The following is a 20,922-nucleotide window of genomic DNA, read 5'->3' on the forward strand; positions in this document are numbered from 1 at the left end:
AGTTTGGTGAGCAAACCCCACATCAGTGCCACCACCACAGCTCCAACACCCCCAGCTCCACCTTTGCCAAATAAATGAGTATTTTTTTCAACCATGCTCAATATATAGTAATGCTACAGAATTTTTAATGACAGCAATGTGGGTTTTTTTGGCACCTCTAGCCCTTTGCCTTAACCCTCCACCTCTGTCTCCCCCAAGCACAGCACTTCCACACTTCATTAATGAGGGAATTGATTTTTCTGGTGACTCCCATGAATATTTTAACCAACAAAACAGGGGGTACCAAGAGTTTAAAGTTGTGAGTTTATTGCATATGTAACAAAAATGAACATGACCTCCTGGGTCCAGCCTACTATACAATCACTGTTTATTCCAGCTGGTTCCATAACCACATTAAATAGAACTAGTATTTCTTTAAATACTTTTGATTTTAGACATAAAATGAAACATTAGTGTACAACTTTCACAAAATAAATCTGCAATAAAAACAGTGGGAAGAATAACAAGGATAGCAGCAATACTTAAACATGACATTACAAAATAATAAATTAAAAAAATACATTATAAAGTGGTTGAGGAACACACACACACACACAAAAAAAAAAAAATTAAAAATTAACAAATTAAAAACAGATCCTTACTGTGTTTCTGGGAACTTGCTGTGCCACAGCGGCCCTGAACCTGGGCACCGGCTCCAGAGGGCTTGGTGGATGGATCCCTAATTTACAAAATCTGTTGGATTTCATAACCATCTTGACTTGAACTGAGCACATACCACTGAGCAAACGTTGATTTCACCATCTGGAGCTTGGAGCAGCCTTTTGGAAGCAGGGTCTCATCTAACATAATGCCCAAGTTAACGCTGACATTCAGAAAACAGCCTCGTTTCTTCCTGATTTAAAACACGAGCAAAGTGGTGGTTTCCTACATCCCTGAGCATATAGTTTAGGCTGATGAGCAGTGCCAATGGACCAGCTTTTAGGTTTGCCTTGAGGACAGGAACAAAAGACACACTTGTACCTTGTATTTCCTGCAGGTCAGATCCAAGAGTGGGACGGGTAATGACAAAACAAACACCAGACTTGATGTTAATTCTTTGGGCAAGTTTGAGAAGTAACAACCAGTTCAAGTGCTGGCAGACCAAGTGGGAATGAACACAGAAATTCAGACAGCTGAGGTTATCCAAACAGCTCCTGGGACCTGGGGAGAGGCAATGGCTCAAGGTATGCAAACTCTTGGTCACTTTTCATCCCTCCCTGACCTTGAAAGCAGCCACGGGAGGAAGGAGCCATCGCTGTCCCCCCCATCCTGCCTCTCAGCTTTCTTCTTCCTCCATCCACCCCCCCAGCTTTAAGGCCTGCCTCAAATACACGTAGAGAACAATACGAAAAAAAGTCTTCATCCTCACTGAAGTGGCACAAAATTGCAAGAAGAACAACTCGTTGGGAGAGGTGGTGAAGCTGTTTAAAAAAAAGGAACAGAAGTAATAAAAAAAAACAGAAGACCGTGCCCCGTTCTCGCCACTGTCAGCATGGAGGAGGTACCTTGATGAGGGCTTTTAAATACAGCAACAAACAGACAGACTTTTCAAAACAACAACCCTTGCCTATTCTTATTTTGTGCATTCAATAAAACACTGACCTAGCAAAGACATCAGGAACTACCATATGTCAACTGTGTCGTTGACATAAAGCTACTTGACCTACAGATCTCCAAATCGAGGGCCTTTCCCCTCACACCTCACTTGGTTTTTACTGAGCTGGTTGTGCTGCAGGTAGAGCTTGTGTGATAGGATTTTTAGGAGTGGTGGGCTCTAGTATCTGGTTTTTTAAACTCTTTCCTTTTGTGGAAAATCCATGAGACTGCATGCAAAGCTTCTGGGCAATAATCCATTTTGTGGTAGTTTTGTCGGTTTTTGTTTTGTTTTTTGTTTTTTCCTATCTGACTGGTTTATTGCACATTCAAACATACTGAAAGGATTAAATACACTCTATGAACAGGTATGATGACTTCACAGCCATTTGGAAAATCCAGGGCTAGGGGGGGGGTTCTGCTACTCAGCCCAAGACCGTGCAGGTGCTTCTCTGCAGACAGTTGTGTTTCTTCTCTTTTCTTCAAGAGTCCCATAGTTTCATTTATGTCCCAACAACCAGTGCTGCAGAAACTGGTCCCCAAGTGCCAAGGGATTGCTACAGAACCCAGGTCTAAAGATGCCTCTCCTGTACAGCTGTGCAGGAAAAGCATCTTTACCCACCCTGTGCAAATCTCACAATATGGTACAATTTTACACCTCCAATGCAATCCTTACTCCCGACAACAACAAATCACAAGAATTATGGTCAGTGGAGAAAAGAAAACCACAAACAAACAAAACAAAGATGCCAGGGTTTCGACAAGTGTCTACTTTCTGTCCTATCACAGTTTAAAGCTATTATCAAATTCAATTAAAAAAAAAAAAAAAGACAAAATAGAAGTATTCCAGTAGACATCTTCTAAGAATGGTCTCTCACCCACAGCTGAATTTCAATGTACTATTCCATAAACGTAACATCTGTTAAATGTTTCAGTAATCAACCTTTCTAAAAATCAGGCTTGCCAAAGAAAAAAAAATCCTATACAAGCAAGTCTGCTTTACTTGAGTTTAGACACATTTGACAGACAACTTGGGCCTTTCTGAAGCCGTGTTACTTGTTAAAGTACTGTCTCATCTTGGTGTGCACACTGGAAAAATGTTAGTGATTCAGGTATTTGATTTGCTTTTGTTTTCCCTGGGAAATTGTTTTAGCAATGTGTTAGAAAACAAACCTTTAATATTAGTTTCAGATATCTGAAAAAATCAAAAAATTGCCTTAATATGACTCTCTGGAGAAATTTCCATCCCTACTGAACTGAAGTCATAAATTATTCCAATAGCTTTCTGTAACATTTAAAATGTACTCACTATAAAGTTACCCTTTTACCTCAGCCTCTAAAGAAACTTTTCCCAAGGCCAAAAACTTTGGCATGGAATTCTGCTCTGTTAACTTTGCTTTTAGTGATTTCCATGTGAGTCTTAGAATTTGAAGTCACACAAACACATCTTGGGTAAAACGGTGGCACAGAAATTACAGCTTTGGAATCAAATAGGTTTTTATCCTCTGTCTCCTCCTTACAAGGCTTCTCTGCAAGGTACTGACATCTGAAACAAACGATGGAAAGCAATTCTGCAGGAGGAAATAGTTGTTTTCATGTGCAAAACAATTAGAGTTCAGCCAGGACAACCAAAAAGAAATCATACAATACCATTTGAGCTGTCCCAGATTCCTTCACTTTTCTCAAGGTGAGCCACAGCTTCACTGGGAGCTTCCTGCTAAGGCAGAGCTTGGATTTCTTCTTACCTTTCAGTTAAGTGTTCATATGGAGGTATTTTCTGCTAGAAGTTTACTTTTTAAACAGGTGTTTAAAATGTGCAATGCAAATCCCAGTGCCAGTCAGACACTCTGCACCCACCAGACTCTACAAGGGCTCAAGCTTGATTTAAGACAAATTAACCAGGTACATCTACCTATGACAAGTCCTCAGCAAATCAAGCTCGTTCTTAATTACACTTTGATTCTCCTATTAAAAAAAACCCCACAGGTCACTGACCCTATCACAATATGTGTTACAAATCTAGCAGAATATCCTGTGTAACCAAAGCCAAATGCTGAACTTGGCTGCATTTTGTTTTATGGAGGATGGAAGAAGAGGGAAGGGGTTATTGTAACAAAGGGGAGAAAACAAAAGAGTTGGAAACCACCAACAAAAGCCCCTACCCCCACCCTCATCCACCAGTGGCAGAAGGGAAACAGCCCCATCTCTAAGTTGTCCAGAGTTCAGATGCTTCAGACAGCTTAGCAGGAAGTTCACAGCAAGCTTCTTCTAGCTTTTGATTTGGTGGTCCATGAGCTAGCATCTGTTTTCCTTTGGTTGCTTTTTCACTCCACAGCAAACCCACAGGTCTCTTCCACAGCTGTCAGCAGCTTCTCATAAAGCTTCTCGTAGGACTCGTAAGGCGGAATGTCGATCCGGTTAAAGCTGGAGGTGAAAGAACAGCACACACAGCAGGCTCTGAATATCCACTGGAAATAAAAATCTACAGCAGCTACGTAGAAATAGGATTTTTAACAATCAAAGAAAACCTCGACCACTTTGGTGGCTGAAGAAGACAAGATAAAAATCAACTGCAAGGAGGAGGCGAGGTGGCAGATGTAGGAGACTGGCAAATAAAGCCAGACACCAGCCAGGCCCCTCCCTGCTCTGCCTGCAGACAATCTGTGCTGCTGCTGCTGCTGAAATGATTTCCTGTCTCTGACAGAGGCTTCCACACAAGAGCTCATTTCTGTGCCTATTCTGTACCAACAGGGCAATTTTCCTACATTTTACAACTGAGAACTCTCTCTTTCCACGCCGGATGAGGACTCGTTGCTGCGAGTCAATTTTGCTGAACATGAAGAAATCAACTTACAAACACCTCACCATCCAGAATGATCAACTCTGGAGTAAATGAAAACCACAAATAGTACAGAAGACAAAGCAAGCTGGTAAGAGAGAAGTTGATTATTTTGTTGGCTGCAGAGTACAGACATTTCTAGGCTAGCAAAGCACATTTGGGAGCCATCTATGGCTATCACACAGCTATTCCACACCCAGAACAAACAGAGATGACTCCTTTACACCAAGACAAAGGGAAAGCAAGCATTGACATGCAGAATGTTTTCATCTTACCAAGTGTGGGCTTTTGGAAGGTTGTCTGTGTTTGCATCTATTAAATGGATGGTAAACAGTCTGGGTCCTGCAGCGCCTGTAGAACCTTGCAGACAGACATTCTAGTTAATGCACTTCAACAAAGCATCATCCAGGCACACAAATTTTGCTGCTTATAAAAAGGCACGAGAGAAAATTACAGTCCCAGCTGCAAACACAAGTGTGTGGTAGGCTAAATCTGCAGCTCAGATTTGCAGCTGGCAGAGGAATGGCAGAAGTGATGGGGCTGCTCACCACAATCTGCAGACCAGTGTTTGGGACAGCTGCTATGGTTTTTATTGACTAAGGTTGCACCCTCAAAAATGAACAGACCTAAAAGTTTTCCCTGTAAAATAGGAGCAACAGGAGAACAACAACAGCTTGTGATTGCTGCCTCCCCTTTTCTGATGACAAAAACTGCCATTTTCAGGAACTTGTTTTAAAGTCTAACGGTTTGCTGCCAAACAATGAAGGGAACACAATTTTCATGTGAAAAAGTTGTCTGGTCAGCCCTATAACCAACGATTTTAACATCAGTCCTACAACATCAGTGTTGCAGGAGACTGATAAGGTAATATTGACACCAAAGTGCCACACGATGACAGACTGACCAGCTCCTATCACTATCAGCAATGGCTGAAGTGTCCCCATCAGCAGAGCTGCTGACAAATCTAAAACTGCTCTTGGGATCAAAAGTTTGTAAGTCCTTGAGTTATCCAGCAAGATGCTGATATTTTACAAGGGGCTGGCAAATGCCACACGATTTTTATCTGTCTCCCACCACAGATTAACTCAGCCTCCACATCAGTCACCTTGTAAAGCCTTGAAACCTTGAAGTGGGACACGTGTTGAGCCCGTCACAAACTGCAGCAGCCTTGCCCTCCTTTCTTCATCAAATGTTTCCACTGCTTGCCAGAACCACTTCACAATATTGCTGTCTGCCATGCAGTGCTTGAGTCGTGTGTTTGACTTCCAGTCATTCAGGTCTATCTTATCCAGGCCTCCTATGATTAGCTGTTAAAAGAATTTAAAAAATGCTTTAACATTTGGCTATTGCAGGTTGGCAGCTATGAAAACAGACATCCAGCTATTTAATGAAGCTTGGCATTTTTAACACACTTGAACCACCTTTTTTGATGCTCCAAAACAGCTTAGAAGGAGCAGTAAATTTCTTCAGTTAAACTGCAATTAATTTGGGGCCAAGGAGTGCACTTCCCAAAGCAGAATTTCCCCAAGCAACAAGAGTCAAAAGCCCATTCAAGACCTATTTTCTTAACACCTATTCTTCCTGAAAAGTACAGCCTGTCTTTCTGAGGATTCATCACGAACTTGGAATAAGGGATATCATCTATTGTGCTACACATCATCATCCTCCTGATACAGATCTGCCCTAGAGGTGCCAATACCAACCAAGACAGAATCCTGCTTGGTTTATGGTAACATCCTGATTTGTTTGTTGTTCCAGAACCCACAGTAAACTACAGAAAATTTTCATCTCTTTTCTGATGTTGTTTGGGAGAGGCTCTGACACAGCCCAGACATTATTTAAATCTCTTTTCCAGATGACATCAGGCTGCAAAACACTGTAAAAGGAAGTCACTGCTGGCCATGAATCTAAGCATCACCCCTGGGAAGGACAAATAAATGGCACAGAGAAAACTTCATCACTCAAACCAAACTGTGTATCATGCTCTGAATTTCCCATAGCATCCCACACTGAGGCTCACATTTCAGAGCTACCATTAGCAGCTGCTTTTTTGTGCCACCAAGACACCACTCACTTGCACTCATTTGTATTATTGGGACAGTTGTGACTGTTCTGATGCAGGCAGCATTGAAACATTTATTGAGTTTTTAATCTGCTTTTTCAAGCAGCAAGCAAATGGAAGGCAATAACTTCATGGGATTATTCAGTATGCATGAACAACCATGAGCCCAGCATTTCCAATACCACAAATGGTCTGTATTCCAGAGGTTGACTTCTTTTTTTAAAAAGGCAAAAACCAGAGGAAAACTTCTCAAAAAGAATGACTTTACAGGGTAACATTCTGCACCTCAGGATTAAATGAAAAATAAATTAATTTCTGTACTCTCTACACTTCTATTTTAGCTGCTGTAAACCATGCCCCATGTGCATACAGGCACAACCATGAATGAAAACAGTCACTGAAGAACAAAAGTTCTGGGGTAGATAACACTTTAGGTCTTGCCAACAATTCCTCAGACTTGCAGTACTCTCTTCCTGCCCAGATCACCTGCTTTGAGCATTAGTCCTTGGTTAGACAGCATGGTCTTTCCCTCTTTTAAACAGCCCTCTCAGCAACATTAACCCAAAGAATGTCAAGAATGAACCAAAAGGGCTTGGTAAAAATACACAGGTTGCTGGTACAGAAATTGGGATCAGTTTTGTGGGGTTTTGTTGTTTTTAGTTTTGTTTTTTAAAATCAGTGCTTGTTTGTGGATCAAACAAATCACAAAACAATGTTCCCTGTGGATAAAACGTATACCTCAAGTTCCTTCTGGTCAAAAGGCTTCAGGAGATGTTGAGGGATGAGTTCATTAAAACCTTTCTGTAGTGCCAGGAACTGGGCTTCTATTCCTCTCATAAATCGCCAGTTTACATACAGCCTGGGGGGGGGAAGGAAAAAGTCAGGGATGATGAGCTGGACAAGGCTGGGCTTTTATAGCAGAGCTGGAAAATGCTTATTTAACAGAGGAACTTGCTTTAATACCCACATTCTGTATTGTGAAAAAAGTGCTTATCAGTTCCTTTCTCCATCAACAATTACTACTGCACCATTAACACAAAAACCCAAGTACAAGTCACATCTTCATCTTTCCAGGTCTTACAACAGTGTGTAAAAATACTCATGTCATTTATGACTCAGTTATTTCCCCCTAAAATACTTATTTTGTTAGCTTCACTATTAAAAAAAAAATAAAATCATCTGCTAACTACTTCTTCCCATTATGTTTGCAAGAAGTATTTTTTATTCTGCAATACCTGACATATTCTTTCTTGTTCTCTTCTGTCACTGGAATATTCCTGCCATTTGGTTTGAGCTCATGCTGTAAAATCCTCCCAAAAGCATTGTGTTCCACACAAAATGTATGATCCAGAACTGGGGTGATATCATTCTCTCTGGCAGTGAAAAGGCAAAGGGTAAATCAAGTTTTTGTGATATTTTAATAGCTCTCAGTGGTGATGCTGACAGTTTGTTATTTGAACACTTAATCTTCAGGATAAACCTAGTAACAAGCCATCTGCACTTCACACCACTAGAGGAGTATTTCCAGAGTCACCAGTTTCTATGTAGCTTCATGCACACTGAAGAGCCTGATCATCTAATTTTAGTAGTACCCAGGATAAAAAATAAATCCCTACATACAGGGTATAAACACACATACACAGCACTCAGCTGATCTGACCAAATATTTGTGTGAAGCACAGAAGAGATCACAGCCCAAACTACTTCTGTTTCTTTCTGTTTTAATCAAAGTTGGTTTTCTTTTCAACAAGGTTGTGCTTCCCCTCAGAACTGTGTTCTGAGTTTGGATTTTGATACTATGATACTCTACCCCACCCATGCAATATTTAATGGTTTAGTATTTACCTTGCTGCAAGGAGAGCTAACAAAGAATTCGCAATGAGAATTTCTCCTCAAGAACCTTGAGCTTTTTGACATAGAAACAGTAGTTTAATAATTTTGTACAGATCTCCCCCCTTAGAAGATTTTCTCAAACATGTTCTATAAAGCATGGCTTCTCTATGGCAAATACACTGTACCCTATCTTCACTAAAATGATGCAATTGATAAATATAATACTTACAAGATCCAGACTAAACTTTTGTGTAATTCTGGGTCAACTGATTCCAGATCAGAGAGCTGAATGGGCTTCCCCAGAAGCTGTTTGTAAAAGGGAACTGTGAACCCCCCATTGATATAGTGTCCATGGAACACAGCCAAACCCATTATCCGACCAACAAAATGGAAATAAGACAAGTGGTCCTGCAGGGAGAGAGGAGAGAAGATCAAGCAGTGGAAAGACACTGACATCTTGTGGTTATACCCAGGCCATCAGCTGTATGTTCAGTGGAAGTGATGTGCAGTCCTCCAGGCAAGAGAAGGAAAAAGTTTTCCTTGTAACATAACCAAGGACAGAAGCATTTAATGATTAAATGCCTCAAACAAGTCTCTCTGCATTGTCTGGCTAATAAATTGGAGGCCACTAGACCTCTCAAAGGGCAAGCTTCCTGGAAAGAAAATCCCCATGAAATCCAAGAGAGAACAATTCCAAATAAATAAGTTCAGTCTTTGTTTAACCATCAAAACCTTTTTGCTCCTGAGGAACCAGGCCATGTGCTCACTTCCCTCATGTCTTTCATCTTGCTTACAAACTGACTTTCCAAAACTGAGCCATAAGTTCTGTGACTGAGATTCTTCCTATCTATTCCCCCCATCTTACAGAGCAAATGTCAGGAAATGTCATGTCAAGAAAAATTCCCTTGTGCTAACACAGAACTGCTGCTCTTGTCAGGATCTGCATCAATCCAAATCCTCCAGTTAGCAAAAGAAAATCAAGCACAGCAGCTTACTGAGAAAGGGCAAGCAAGGCACAGAAGCCCCTGCAGCCATGGGGTGCAGCCTGCTGAGGGTGTAAAGCTGCTGATAAAATCCCTGCATTCATGGTGAGAATGAATTCCATCTACTTTTATCTCCTCAGAATCACCAGGCATCCCAGGCAGTACCAAAGAGTCTAAAAGAAATCAGATACTTTTCAAAGGATACCTCCTCTTGCATGTTTTTAATTTCTGAACAAAACCCCATTGCTTCACACTGTATCAACTTAATATTCATCAGCACATTCTGCTTTACCCTTCACTTTTACACACTTGGCATGGAAGAACAGTTGCAACAAAAATCTGCAGGGGAGAGCTGGTAAAGTAGGTATCTTGCTCAGAAGTTACTACTTACAGGATTGATAGAAGAGTCTGGATTGATTTGCAGCATGTAAATATTATCTGTGGAGTACTGGAAGAGTCCATAATAGGGATTCAGCATTTCATGGCATAGTAAATACAACCATTCTCTGCCAAAACCAAAAACCAAACAGAAGTTATTTTAGAAGGGTGCAACTTCCACTGAAGTTTCAGACAACACAATTACCATGAATCATTGAAACAGTCACCAGTCATGAAATGCTTATTTCAAAAGACCAGATCACAAAGAACCTACATTTACCACTAAGAGATGACTTGAAAGGGAGTATCAGCCACAGGCCACTTTAAGGACAATTTTACACTTAAAAACTCAGACAAACCCCCAAATCTCACCTTGCTACTCCTCCATAATCCAGGCCTTCCTCTCCTCGGAACTTCACCATAAGCCTCTTTTTCAGGTCCTTTGGCCTCATCTTCATGATCTGACGGTAGGATTCCTGTATGTGGATTTTTACAATTAGGCATTTTATTTCCTCCCTATTATCAAGTCTGCTATGATCTGTCACTGTAACAGATAGAATGTTACCCTATATAAAACATCATGGTGTCAAAGAGCTAATCTAAACCCAAAACCAAAGAGAACTCTGTAACACCTGATGGTATTCACCACCTCTCTCATGAAGCTTGCTGTATCAAAAGTCAGTTTTACTTAAGTCCTGAGTGACAAAAAAATGCTATTAATAAAATTTTCAATCAAATACCTCAAAAATTTCCTCTCTGGATACTTCAATGCGACAGTGACCAGCCTGTGGTTGCTGAAGAGAGAGCTCATGTCTAAGAACTTTCAACTTTTGTACCAAGTCTCTTTCATATCTCTGTGCAGGCAACTCTTCACCATCTTCTAGTGACCCCTCATTTGGAGCTGGCAGAGGCTGCTGGCTGGGCTCTTTTAGCTGGCATTGATGACTTTGAAAGAAAAGTAAAATATTTATTCTAGGAACATATCCATATGGAAACAAACAACAATGAAAGAACAGATTAAGCACCTTTAATAACCTGAAGTGAAATGTGTTTTCAGCTGGGTAACTTCTATAGCATCATTACTCTACATTCAGGGACATAAGGAATTCAGATATTTAATTTAAAGAGCCTTTTTCAGCTAAGTTTTTATATGGCAAATGTGGAAGGCTGTGGAGCTTGATCACTGAGTGCTGACTGAGCAGTAATTAAAATGTTTGTGTGGTATTTCTCCTACATGGAGACAACTTTCAGGAAAAAAAGAGACTTCTAATGAAAGCAACAGCTTTATAAGTGGAACCATTTAACAACTGCAATGAATTTTATTCATGCTCCATACAAATTAAGGCTGGGGATGCTTAACACAGTAAAAGTTATTTTTAAAAAGTTATTAAAAGGTTACTAATAGGTTATTAAAAGAGAAAGCTATACTTGTCAGGAATCATTTCAGCTTCATACATTGAACCATTCCTACCTATCAGAGGCAGGTTGGGTTGTGAAGCAGTGATTTTTTAGTTTCAAGCACACACAACTCAGATCACAACTCAAAATCTGACCTTGGCACTGCCAGGCTGCTCCCAGGGTCAGTTCTCTAGAGTTCAGTTGCCTCTGCATGATGCAGAGCTTGAGCTAATTAAATCCTGCTAAACCCAAGCTGGCTGTGCACAGCACCAGGTGACCAGGCTCCAGCTGGTTTTATATTCCTCTTGTCTGGAGTTCAAGGGAGCACAAAGCCAGTTCAGGGCTAGCAGGGCCAGCACATGAGCTGGAACTGCTAATCCTGACAGGTATGGGCTGAATGCTGTGGCAGAACCTCTACCCCACACCCCAGCAATTCCAGAGCTGCAGATTTGCTCCAGCACAGCCTGGGGCAATTTTGTCAAACAAACTGAAAGAAATCAGTGTTGTGCCAAAACAAGTAAAATTAAACTTGAGGACTGAAAAGCACAGTCAAAGATTAGACAAAACCAGCCCTGAGAACCAATGCTCTGACCCTGACTAGAGCATTGACTGAATTTGTTCCCCAGTATCATTGTTATGCAGATTTTCAGCTCCTCCTGCCTCCCAAACTACACTTAAAATTGGCCAAAAATAAAAGGTTTGAGAACCCAAACTTGAGAGGAATTATTTATCCAGCAAGGTTCTTACTTCATGATGTGATGTAGTCGTGGATCTGTGAATTGTGTGGTTCTGTTGTTGTGATCTACAAAATAAATTCTTCCTGACACTGTACTTCTAACTTCCCAACCTGGAGGCAAGGGTCCCAGCTCATCACAATTCACACTGTTAAGGTCTCTAAGGAGAAAAACAGACAAAAAGTTCAAGTCCAGATTAAATCTTTTTACATTCAGGGGAGAGGGTGGAATCAATTTGGTGTTCAGTGATTCTGGGCTAAAAATCTTAAGAGGAAGGACAGAGCAGCAGCTGTTCTAATGCTGTCTTTTCAAAATCCTCTACCTGAACAGTGCAATCCCTGTTGTGTGCATGGTACAGGGATAGAAAGGTAAATCAGCAAAACACCTTCTGGCTTTGAAAGGCTTTGAAAATAACAGCCTGACAGCTTAGAAGTAACTGCAATATGCAACATCATCATTTAGGTGATGACAGGGTTTCCAAGGACTGTAAAAGAGGAAGAGACATTTTTTCCAGAGAAAAAAATTTGCAGAAAAATTCCCATTAAGATTCATGTGATCCATGTGGAGCCACTGCCTCCAAATAGCCAATAAATTAACAGGCTGAAGCAGGCAATAGTAAGATCACTTAAACCAATAAATAACAGTCAGCTCTTCAATTATACAAGGTTAGAATCCAAACTGACTGATAAATCATTGAGAGTAAAGGCTTTACCAACACATTCACCCCTTCCACCCTAGATAAACTTTGAGTACCATTCTAAGGTGGTCACTCACTTACAGGTAGAATTTAAATTCAATATTTAAGATGTATTTACAGCTAGAAGATTGAAGACACTTCAGGCCCCAACCACCTAATAGAGGAAAACACAAAGAGTGGCAAGAAAAGGAAGGAGGGAAATGCGAAGTTTCTTTTTAGACAGTAAAACTAGTGTTAAATTAAGTGTTCTCTACCCAGCTGGCTGGATTCCTGCATTATCCAGGTTTGTAGACACCCCATTTCCTCACCTAAATCTAACCATGCAACACCAGTATAAATGAGCAGACTGAGAGGCTTTAGAAAGGTAGAAACACTTTGTACACCAAAAGCTTCATTGGTGTCAGAGTGAGTTTAAGGCAGCAGTGGATACACAGGCAGACAGACAAGCCTTTGTTAGGCTCCTTAAAGAAGATTATGGTTGTAACCATTTGTTTTAATCAGCTGTGCATCTGAAAGTACTGTAAAGATCTGATTACAGCAAGTTTTAACCTACTTCTGTGCTAAATGCCAAGGTCTTTACACAGCAACTTGGTTTTAGGGAAGCCACCTTTAGCTGAAATAAGAGTGACCTGCAACTCAAAAGATGCTGGTGTGTCCACCACTTACATTGCTGCTCCTGAAAACCTGGCTCTAAGATTTGTGGAGAGAAGCAGTGGTGCTTTGCATGAGGCCAACCAGCATCACTGGAAGCAGAGAGAAGGCTTTACACACAAGTGATATGAAGAATGAGCACTGTCATTTCTTCTTACATTGCTACCAGCTAATCTAAACATCAGCTATTTTCCCTCTCAGCTTGATTTTTCATATCCTTCCATATACTCTGGTTTTATCAACACTTTTGCCTACACTACTTCATATCATTTCTCTAATATCCTGTATCACATTCATGTATTATCCAGCCAGGGCAGCAGCTGGAGAGTTAAAAACTTTGTGTTTCACTCTTGAATGGGGTGTCCAGGTGGTCCAGTGAAACAGCCCAGATGCAGAGCTCCCCAAGGAAGAGTGCCAGACCTTAGTCACAAAGATCTGGATTAACTGCAGGTTAAGGTTTAAAGAGGCTTTACTAAATTAATCATGTGGAGGACTCTAATTTTCTAGCTGCATATCATGGGTCTAAAGCAATAAAAAAAACCCAAAACCTCTACACTACTTCAAATTTAAAGATTAGAAGTAATCTCTGCTTCAGTTATACATGAGTGAGCACTATTAGAGCAAAAGTTACAAGTTCAATACCAGAGAAACCATGGCTTTAGGAAAGCAGTCACTTTTTTCTTCAATTTGCAGTCCAAACTGTTTTCATACAAACCCCCCAAAATATTAGGCAAGCCTGAGAAATCTGTAGCTTCACCAAAAAGAAAAGAAAAATCCTTAATGTCTGGTGAAAAGGTAACTAGAAAAATCCAAATTTATTCATCTGCTTGTAGCTCTCCCTGTAAATTTAGACAGACCATTTTACAGACTTTTTCTCTTCAAGATTCAGCTTACACCCCCACACCAAAAAACTCTGGCTTTGTAACTGTAAATCCATACCTTGGTATCCTAGGGTCATGCCATGTGCTGACTCCAGTCTGTGTGTGCAAAAAATAAACCTGTCCTTGTACCGTTGTTCTTTGTTCTATGAGAAAGGAAGAAATATTCTTTACAAATTACAAGTCAGGGAACATCTTAATAAACAGTTTTTTTCAAAGCTATTAGCATATTAGAGAGAGAAGAAAGTACTTGAGCCATCCCCCCCCCCAATCTTTGCAGCATGGTCTGTTTTGTCCTTAAACTCTGTCTTCACAAATTCACTTGACAAGGCATTTCAGTGTTCTTTGTGAAACTCCCAAATCCATGCACCAGTGTGGTTTAGTTTGCATTTTTATTTTTAGCTACTGAGACAACTCAAACCCCCAAACTGGATTTCTTTACTCCTAGATTTGGTGTGCTCTTTTCCAAGATTTAAATTCTCCTTAATCTTATCCTCCCTAATCTTCTGTACTACAGCCTTCTTTGTTGCTTTTATATTTTCCTGATCTTTTCTCAAGTGTGGGCTCAAACCTACACAACATGCCAAGGGGGAAGGAAAAAATAGCATGAGTGCTCCAGTTTAAAGAGCTCTTTACATTCGTTCTCCCTAGATACACAACCAAGATTAGCAGTGCATTTTCTGTAACAGCATCATGCCACAAACTCATGTTTAATTTACCACCAACCCCTCAGTGTATCCTGGCATAGCCAACTCCTAATTAGCCAGTCCCAAACTTCCATCTGCACTGCTGAGTTCTTTTTCCAAAATGCAGACCATTTGGTGCATGTGGATGTTCCAACGGGTAAACCACAGCTTCACAATAAAATGGGAGAATTTTTTTTCTGAAGTCTTTAAAAAAAAAACACAAAAAAAAAATCTTCAGTTTCCCAGCTCTCTTACCATAACCTTCTGGTAGGTCAGGTGACTGGTGGCCATGAGGTCTGTTTTGAGGTGTCTGGACATGACCCCGGACCTCAGGAGCCCGAAGTCTCTGTGCCTGAAGCCTCTGATCTTGGCTGGGGGACTCTACAAAGCGACAGCTGCCACCCCCAGCAGCCCCTGTGGTGTCTGTGTAGGGTGCTGGTTCCTCCATAAAACAGCTCAGTGGCCTTCCTGGTCCAGAATCTTCATAAACGGTTCTGAAAATGGGGAAACTTCAAGAGTTTCCATCACAGAGAAGTGAATGCAGAAATAACTCTTTCTCCCTCTCCCTGTTACTTCAAGCACTGCAAGTTTTAACCCCTGAGACACCACTTTCCTGATGCTTTCATATCCCAAATTTCCCATGGAAGTGCCAGAAGCACTGGTAACAAAAAGTGTCAAGACATCCTCAGTTTATTTTTTTTTTCCAATTAAGTGCACCTTATATATATATAAAATATATATACACGTGCAGCTATAACCTTACTACATTATACGTTCCCAGACAATATATTAGTCACACTGATATTTAGTATTTCTAGTGTTAATTCTGTTCTTTCCACCCATAAACCATTTTTCTAATGAAGTGTAGAGAAAACAATCCTTACCCTTCATTCTCCAAAAGTCCTCTACAGTCTACTACAGAACCTCCTGTTCCTATTCTGTCCCGTGTCTGTAAACTGACTGAAATTTAAAAACAAAACAAACACAAGTTAATAATAAAAAAATGTTTCCTTAAGAACAACAAAAACACAACCAAAACTTCCTCAATAACCCTAAAGCATTATTGAGCTTTAAAGATGGAGAAGAGAAACCAGAGACATCACCCCCTCCTGAAATTTAGGTTATTTTTATTTCTGTAAATATTAAACAAGACAGATTCTACAAATGTGTTTCATGAGGACCCAGGAAGGGAAGCTGGAAGGAAATTCCTCACCACTAGATGTCATCATTACAGTAAGAATTTGGGATTTGCCAAACCTATTTATAGGTGGATGAAAAGCCTGGGTTGGGTGGGGGCAGCAAAATGCAAGTAAATCAAAATGGGGTAAATCAGCTGTAAAACTAGCACTGCCTTGCTGAAATTTGGAAATGGGTTATGTGAGTCGAAGGTATTAAAACAGCAATTTGAAAAATTTCTTTTAAACTCCTCCAGATCCTCTTTTCCACACAAGATTCTCTTTCCCTGTCACCTCGGTCCAAATGCAATCAGTTTCACAGCAACATTGACCCTTCCAGTGCTGCATTAGAAACCTGGCCAGATGGTTTGATGCCCTCTTTTTAATATTGTTTCCCATTATGAACTAAGAGAAAAAAAAAAACAAACCTCCTGCCTACAAATACAACAAAAAAATTCCGGCTATAAAATTTAATCCCATTAAAGTCAGAATTAAAAACACAGGAAAGGCACAGAAGCAATAATGACTCCAGGTTTCTCTTTTAATATAACATTTCTCTATACAGTGTATTTACTCAGGAAGATGAAAGTTGAGCTCAGAGGATTCTTACCCACTATTTGGCCTCGTACAGCATCGGTATCTGTGGGATTGAGTTTGCATAGATCCAAACGCTGGTCTGCAAATAAAAATTGGAAAGATCAACAAAACACTGGGGAGGGGTGGATGGGAATACCATTCCCTCCTCAAATACAAGGTGTGGAAGGTTCTTGTTTGTGCCAGGAATTGCTCTTACATCCAGTATCTTTTAGCCTGCTGATGGCATTGGAGAGGAGTCGGACACACCCCAGGAAGCCAGCTCCCTGTTTCTTGTGGATTTTTTTATGGTTCCACACACTGATGGTTATGGAATCTGTCTTCCCAACGTATCTAGGAAAATACAGAATAGAAGAGTAATTAAAAAAAAAATAAAATAATGACCTGAAGAAAAGAAATCACTTCAACAAAGACAGTCATCTGCAAAAGCTGCAATGCTCCGGCAGAGCTCACTCTAAGCAGTTGTGCAGTGTACCTGACACACAAAGGTTTCCAAATTCAAACACCTAAAACCAAAGTACTACTCCTTTAATACACAGGTAAATTCTTGTTGCAAAAAAAATCACTCCACCTCAGCAAATGCAGCTCTCCTTGCTAATGCAGAATTAAGCTGCAGTGCCAACCCTTGCATTCCAGTTACTGGATAATTCCCTGCAATTATTTTTTTACTGATGGCCTTACAAACAACTCACAGATCATAATGCTGGTTCCATTTGGGGTCCAATGTGTTCTTCACAGTGTCAGTGGAATGGCACTGACCTGATCCATCAACAACTATTTTTGCAAATGGGTCAGGAAATCCTGTGGAAGGGAAAAGATGCTATTAAATGTTGGGGAATGTACTTCTGTCCTACAGACTGATACCTGCCATAAAATGTGAAAGTGTTTAGGAGAAAAAAAAAAAAAAAAACCCAAAAGGTTAAACGTGCTTAATTTAGCAGCACATACCCATGCATACTGGTAAGCAGGCATTTTTATTCAGTCCTTAACATAATAGTGAGACTGCAGCACTGGGATATTTCACTTGTACCCTTGGCACGTTTTACAAATTGAGCTGTCTTTGAGATGGATGCTCTGGGTACTCCACACGCAGAATTGTAAGCAGAAAACCTGCTTGCAGTCTCATCAGCCAGACTTTTAACTGGAATTTGTGAGTCTCCAGTCTTTCCCACCCTGGAGTCAATGCAATCTAAACACAATTCAGTTTATGGTGTGCTCATGCAGGAGCACCATGAATGGAACCACAGGACAAATGACAGACATGGATGAGCCACGTCAGTAGTGCCCAATCTACACATAAATCTGATTAATTAAGAGTAGAAAGTTAGATAATTAGGGCATACTTACTGAAGAAATCTTTCTTTGCAAGGTTCTTGGCACATAATACTGCAAAAGAAGACAGCAGATAAAGAAACCTTAAAACCATCTAGAAAAGAAAAAAAAAGCTTTCTGGCAATCACACCAGTTACAATACTATCTGATGGTAATTCATTAAAACCCACCCAAATATTAAATGTGAGCATTGTTTTCATTATCTGTACTGGAATATGTATTTCCATACAGAAAAAGATTCCTTTGCTTTTGTTCTATTGCTACAATACACAGAAGATACAATGAGCATCCCTATGTCCTCCTGATTTTCTTTCCTGCCTGCTTACACAAATGCTGAACCAGAATTTGGTTGTGTTGTATCAGAACCCACCCATTTTAGAACAAGGATTAAACACCTTCTTGAACCAAGAATGGTTCTTGGAATCCTGGAGGAGACCTCTACACTAAGTCCCCTCCAACAGAGTGCAAACTCCTGCTCTTTGCACACACAAGGTATGTGATACATCCAAAAACAAAACAGGGGAGGGAAGCTCTATCAGCCTAAGCAATTGCAAAAAAGGTTTTGTGGTAAATATGACAGGAGCTCCCTCAGCAGAAAAAAAAAAAAAATTCACAAAAAAATACTGCATCGATATGGTTTTCCCTTGAAAGGGCTACAAATGAGCTATTTCCCTTTCTCCAATTCTACTAAATAGCACAGTAGTTTAAGCAAAAATTAGATCAGGAAACTCACATCAATCTCCATTTCTCCCAGGTCTATTACCAGCTCCAAGCCTAATTTTACTTTTCAATAAGGACTGCTCAGTAAGATCTCAGCAACCCAAGTTGTTGAGTATCTATTACACTCTTAAAACATGCCAGGAAAAATAACTGCAGAGCCAAAGATTAAAAATATTAGAGTTCTAACTTATCTAAAGCTAGGATCCAAGAGAGGAAGATAACTATAAAAGACTAAACTATTTTTGACATAGTCTCTTTTCCACCAAGTTCAGAACTGTCAGCATGAGAATAAATGCTCAGATAATACTGAAATGGCAATTTCCCCTGGTACAGACCCCTTCTCATCTCTATCTCACCTTGCTCCTGACTTACAGTCAGTTCAGGGCATTTATACACCTTAACTTTATACTGCAGCAAGTGAAGACATGGTATCAAAATTATGGGAATAAATTTATTTTATTTGTATACTTCCGCTCGCAGTCCAGAGCAGCAGAATAAGAACTTCCTCACTTCACATCTCAAGCAAACAGACCAGAGAAGTCCACTATTTGACCCAGTTGTTCATAGAAAAAAAAAATAAAATACACAAATCCTCCATCTTAGTAATAATTAAAGCAGCCATACAAGGAAACTATTTTTAGAACAGATTAAAAATTACTTATTTCTTATATGGGCAAGCTGCACAACTAGAGAAAGTTTCTCATGTCTGTTTTGTGTTGGTTTGGGTTTTTTTAACAACTGAAAAGCAAAGTCTGCAGGACTATGGCAATTGAATTTGAAACAAAACAGGCTTACAGGATCACTGTCCACTCTTCTATGGAAGTACAAGAGAGCAACCTCTAATTTCCTCTTCCTGTTGTGAGTGCCTCAGAGTTTAGAATACCAGAAAAACAGGGAATAAGTAAAGGTAAAATCAGAACTTCTATTTTATACTAGTAGACAAAAGGAATTTTAAAGCTCCTCTGAGTGGTAGAGCTTTTCTTTAAAAAAAACACAACAAAAAGTCATTTCCCTACACAACCCAAATTTTAAGAATACATTATTTAGCTGGAAAAGTATACCATCTGTAACTACCTTCATATAGTCTGACTATATAATTATTACCTTTATTCTATATTTCAGGTATGCCTTCTAGAGCTAACAAGCAGCATGAGTTTCTAAAGCTATTATTGAAGAATTATATTTTTTCATTTAACTCCTTTCCCTCTGCCATAGGCTTTCAGTCTACAGTAGAGGAGCACAGCTGCCAATTTTCCAGTTGCAGCCTGTGAAACCTTCAATTTTAGGTTGTAAAAACCATTCCTCTTTCTTGTAAGAAAAATATTGGCACAACAGCTAATAGCTGAAATAAATCTTTATGGAGCAATCTCCCGAATCAGGCTGCCCATGATGGACCATTGGCTCTGTTCCACTATTTGCATATTAAACCCACTAGAGCAAAGAAAATTTTCAAGCGCCCTATCACTTAAAAGCCATAGATTTCTAAATTCCAGTAAAGAAGCAGGTGACAAAGGTCAGCAACGGGAAACTTGGATGAGAAACCATTCCAGCAGGGAGCAGACAGCCCCTCCCTGCTCTGCAAACCTGGGTGCACGCCAGATTTCCTTCTTAAATACATTGCCTCTGAGAGGACTTCAGCAAGACTGCCAGCAGGGTTTGACTTCTTCAAGCCCCAAAACCCATGAACTCAGGTAGTTTTAGCTATAAAGGCTTAAAAAGTTATTAATTTTATCCCTGCATCAGCAGTGGTGTAGGAGAATGGGACAGACACTTATCTGCAAACAGGGGCACCTGAGCCGCGCTTCCCACCAGCTTTTTGCACAGACCTCATCTTGGCCCCAATTCCAGCTTTCCAAAGAGCTTTTTCTTTTCATTTTGCTTTCTTTTTAAAGAAGAAAGACTTAGGGTTTGGCAGCAGGAGCAATCTCCCTGCATTTATTGCAATGTTACAAAAGGTACTAATTCTCCTGACTTGGCCATTTACATTCTGCCTTCTCAAAGTCAACCGACTTGTTTCAGCTTGACACAGGATTTTTTTATACTCCACTCTGGATTGCTGCACAGCACTGGAGAACCATTTTTTTTTTTTAACAACAGATCCCGAACACCACCGAAACAATGTCTTTACATCTAGATTATAATATTTATAAAGGGATGGGAATGTTTTTTCAAGTACCTGACATTATTGAGATAATTTCAAAAGGCCAAATTAGCCAGCTGGGTAAAGTGCCGGTGTGAAAGCGTATTTGGCAGGAGGTGAAGAAAGGATGAGCCTTATACAAAGTCAGTATTCACCCCGGGGATGTCTTGAATGCAGATGTAACTTGAGC

General features: G+C 40.1%; 1 protein-coding gene across 4 annotated transcripts in view; it reads right to left on the bottom strand.

Moving 5' to 3' along the window:
* Positions 1–289: 289 nt before the first annotated feature.
* The window catches only part of SMURF1 (SMAD specific E3 ubiquitin protein ligase 1), a 44,781-nt gene continuing 24,148 nt past the window's right edge, over positions 290–20,922 (bottom strand). Inside the window, exons 2-18 of one of the 4 annotated variants that reach the window (XM_071760960.1) lie at positions 17,888–17,926; positions 17,233–17,341; positions 16,740–16,873; positions 16,557–16,622; positions 15,656–15,731; positions 15,027–15,265; positions 14,147–14,231; positions 11,873–12,019; positions 10,468–10,672; positions 10,100–10,203; positions 9,741–9,855; positions 8,596–8,774; positions 7,769–7,906; positions 7,272–7,392; positions 5,577–5,778; positions 4,747–4,822; positions 290–4,056 (exon numbers count right to left, since the gene is read on the bottom strand). In XM_071760960.1, the coding sequence (XP_071617061.1) occupies positions 3,957–4,056; positions 4,747–4,822; positions 5,577–5,778; positions 7,272–7,392; positions 7,769–7,906; positions 8,596–8,774; positions 9,741–9,855; positions 10,100–10,203; positions 10,468–10,672; positions 11,873–12,019; positions 14,147–14,231; positions 15,027–15,265; positions 15,656–15,731; positions 16,557–16,622; positions 16,740–16,873; positions 17,233–17,341; positions 17,888–17,926 (2,135 nt within the window). In that variant the 3' untranslated portion in view covers positions 290–3,956. Of the gene's footprint in view, positions 4,057–4,746; positions 4,832–5,576; positions 5,779–7,271; positions 7,393–7,768; positions 7,907–8,595; positions 8,775–9,740; positions 9,856–10,099; positions 10,204–10,467; positions 10,673–11,872; positions 12,020–14,146; positions 14,232–15,026; positions 15,281–15,655; positions 15,732–16,556; positions 16,623–16,739; positions 16,874–17,232; positions 17,342–17,887; positions 17,927–20,922 lie in introns of all 4 variants that reach the window. The other 3 variants (XM_071760959.1, XM_071760957.1, XM_071760956.1) reach the window with 3 other exon arrangements.

This window comes from Heliangelus exortis, chromosome 17, assembly GCF_036169615.1.
Source record: "Heliangelus exortis chromosome 17, bHelExo1.hap1, whole genome shotgun sequence".
Classification (NCBI taxonomy): Eukaryota; Metazoa; Chordata; class Aves; order Apodiformes; family Trochilidae; genus Heliangelus; species Heliangelus exortis.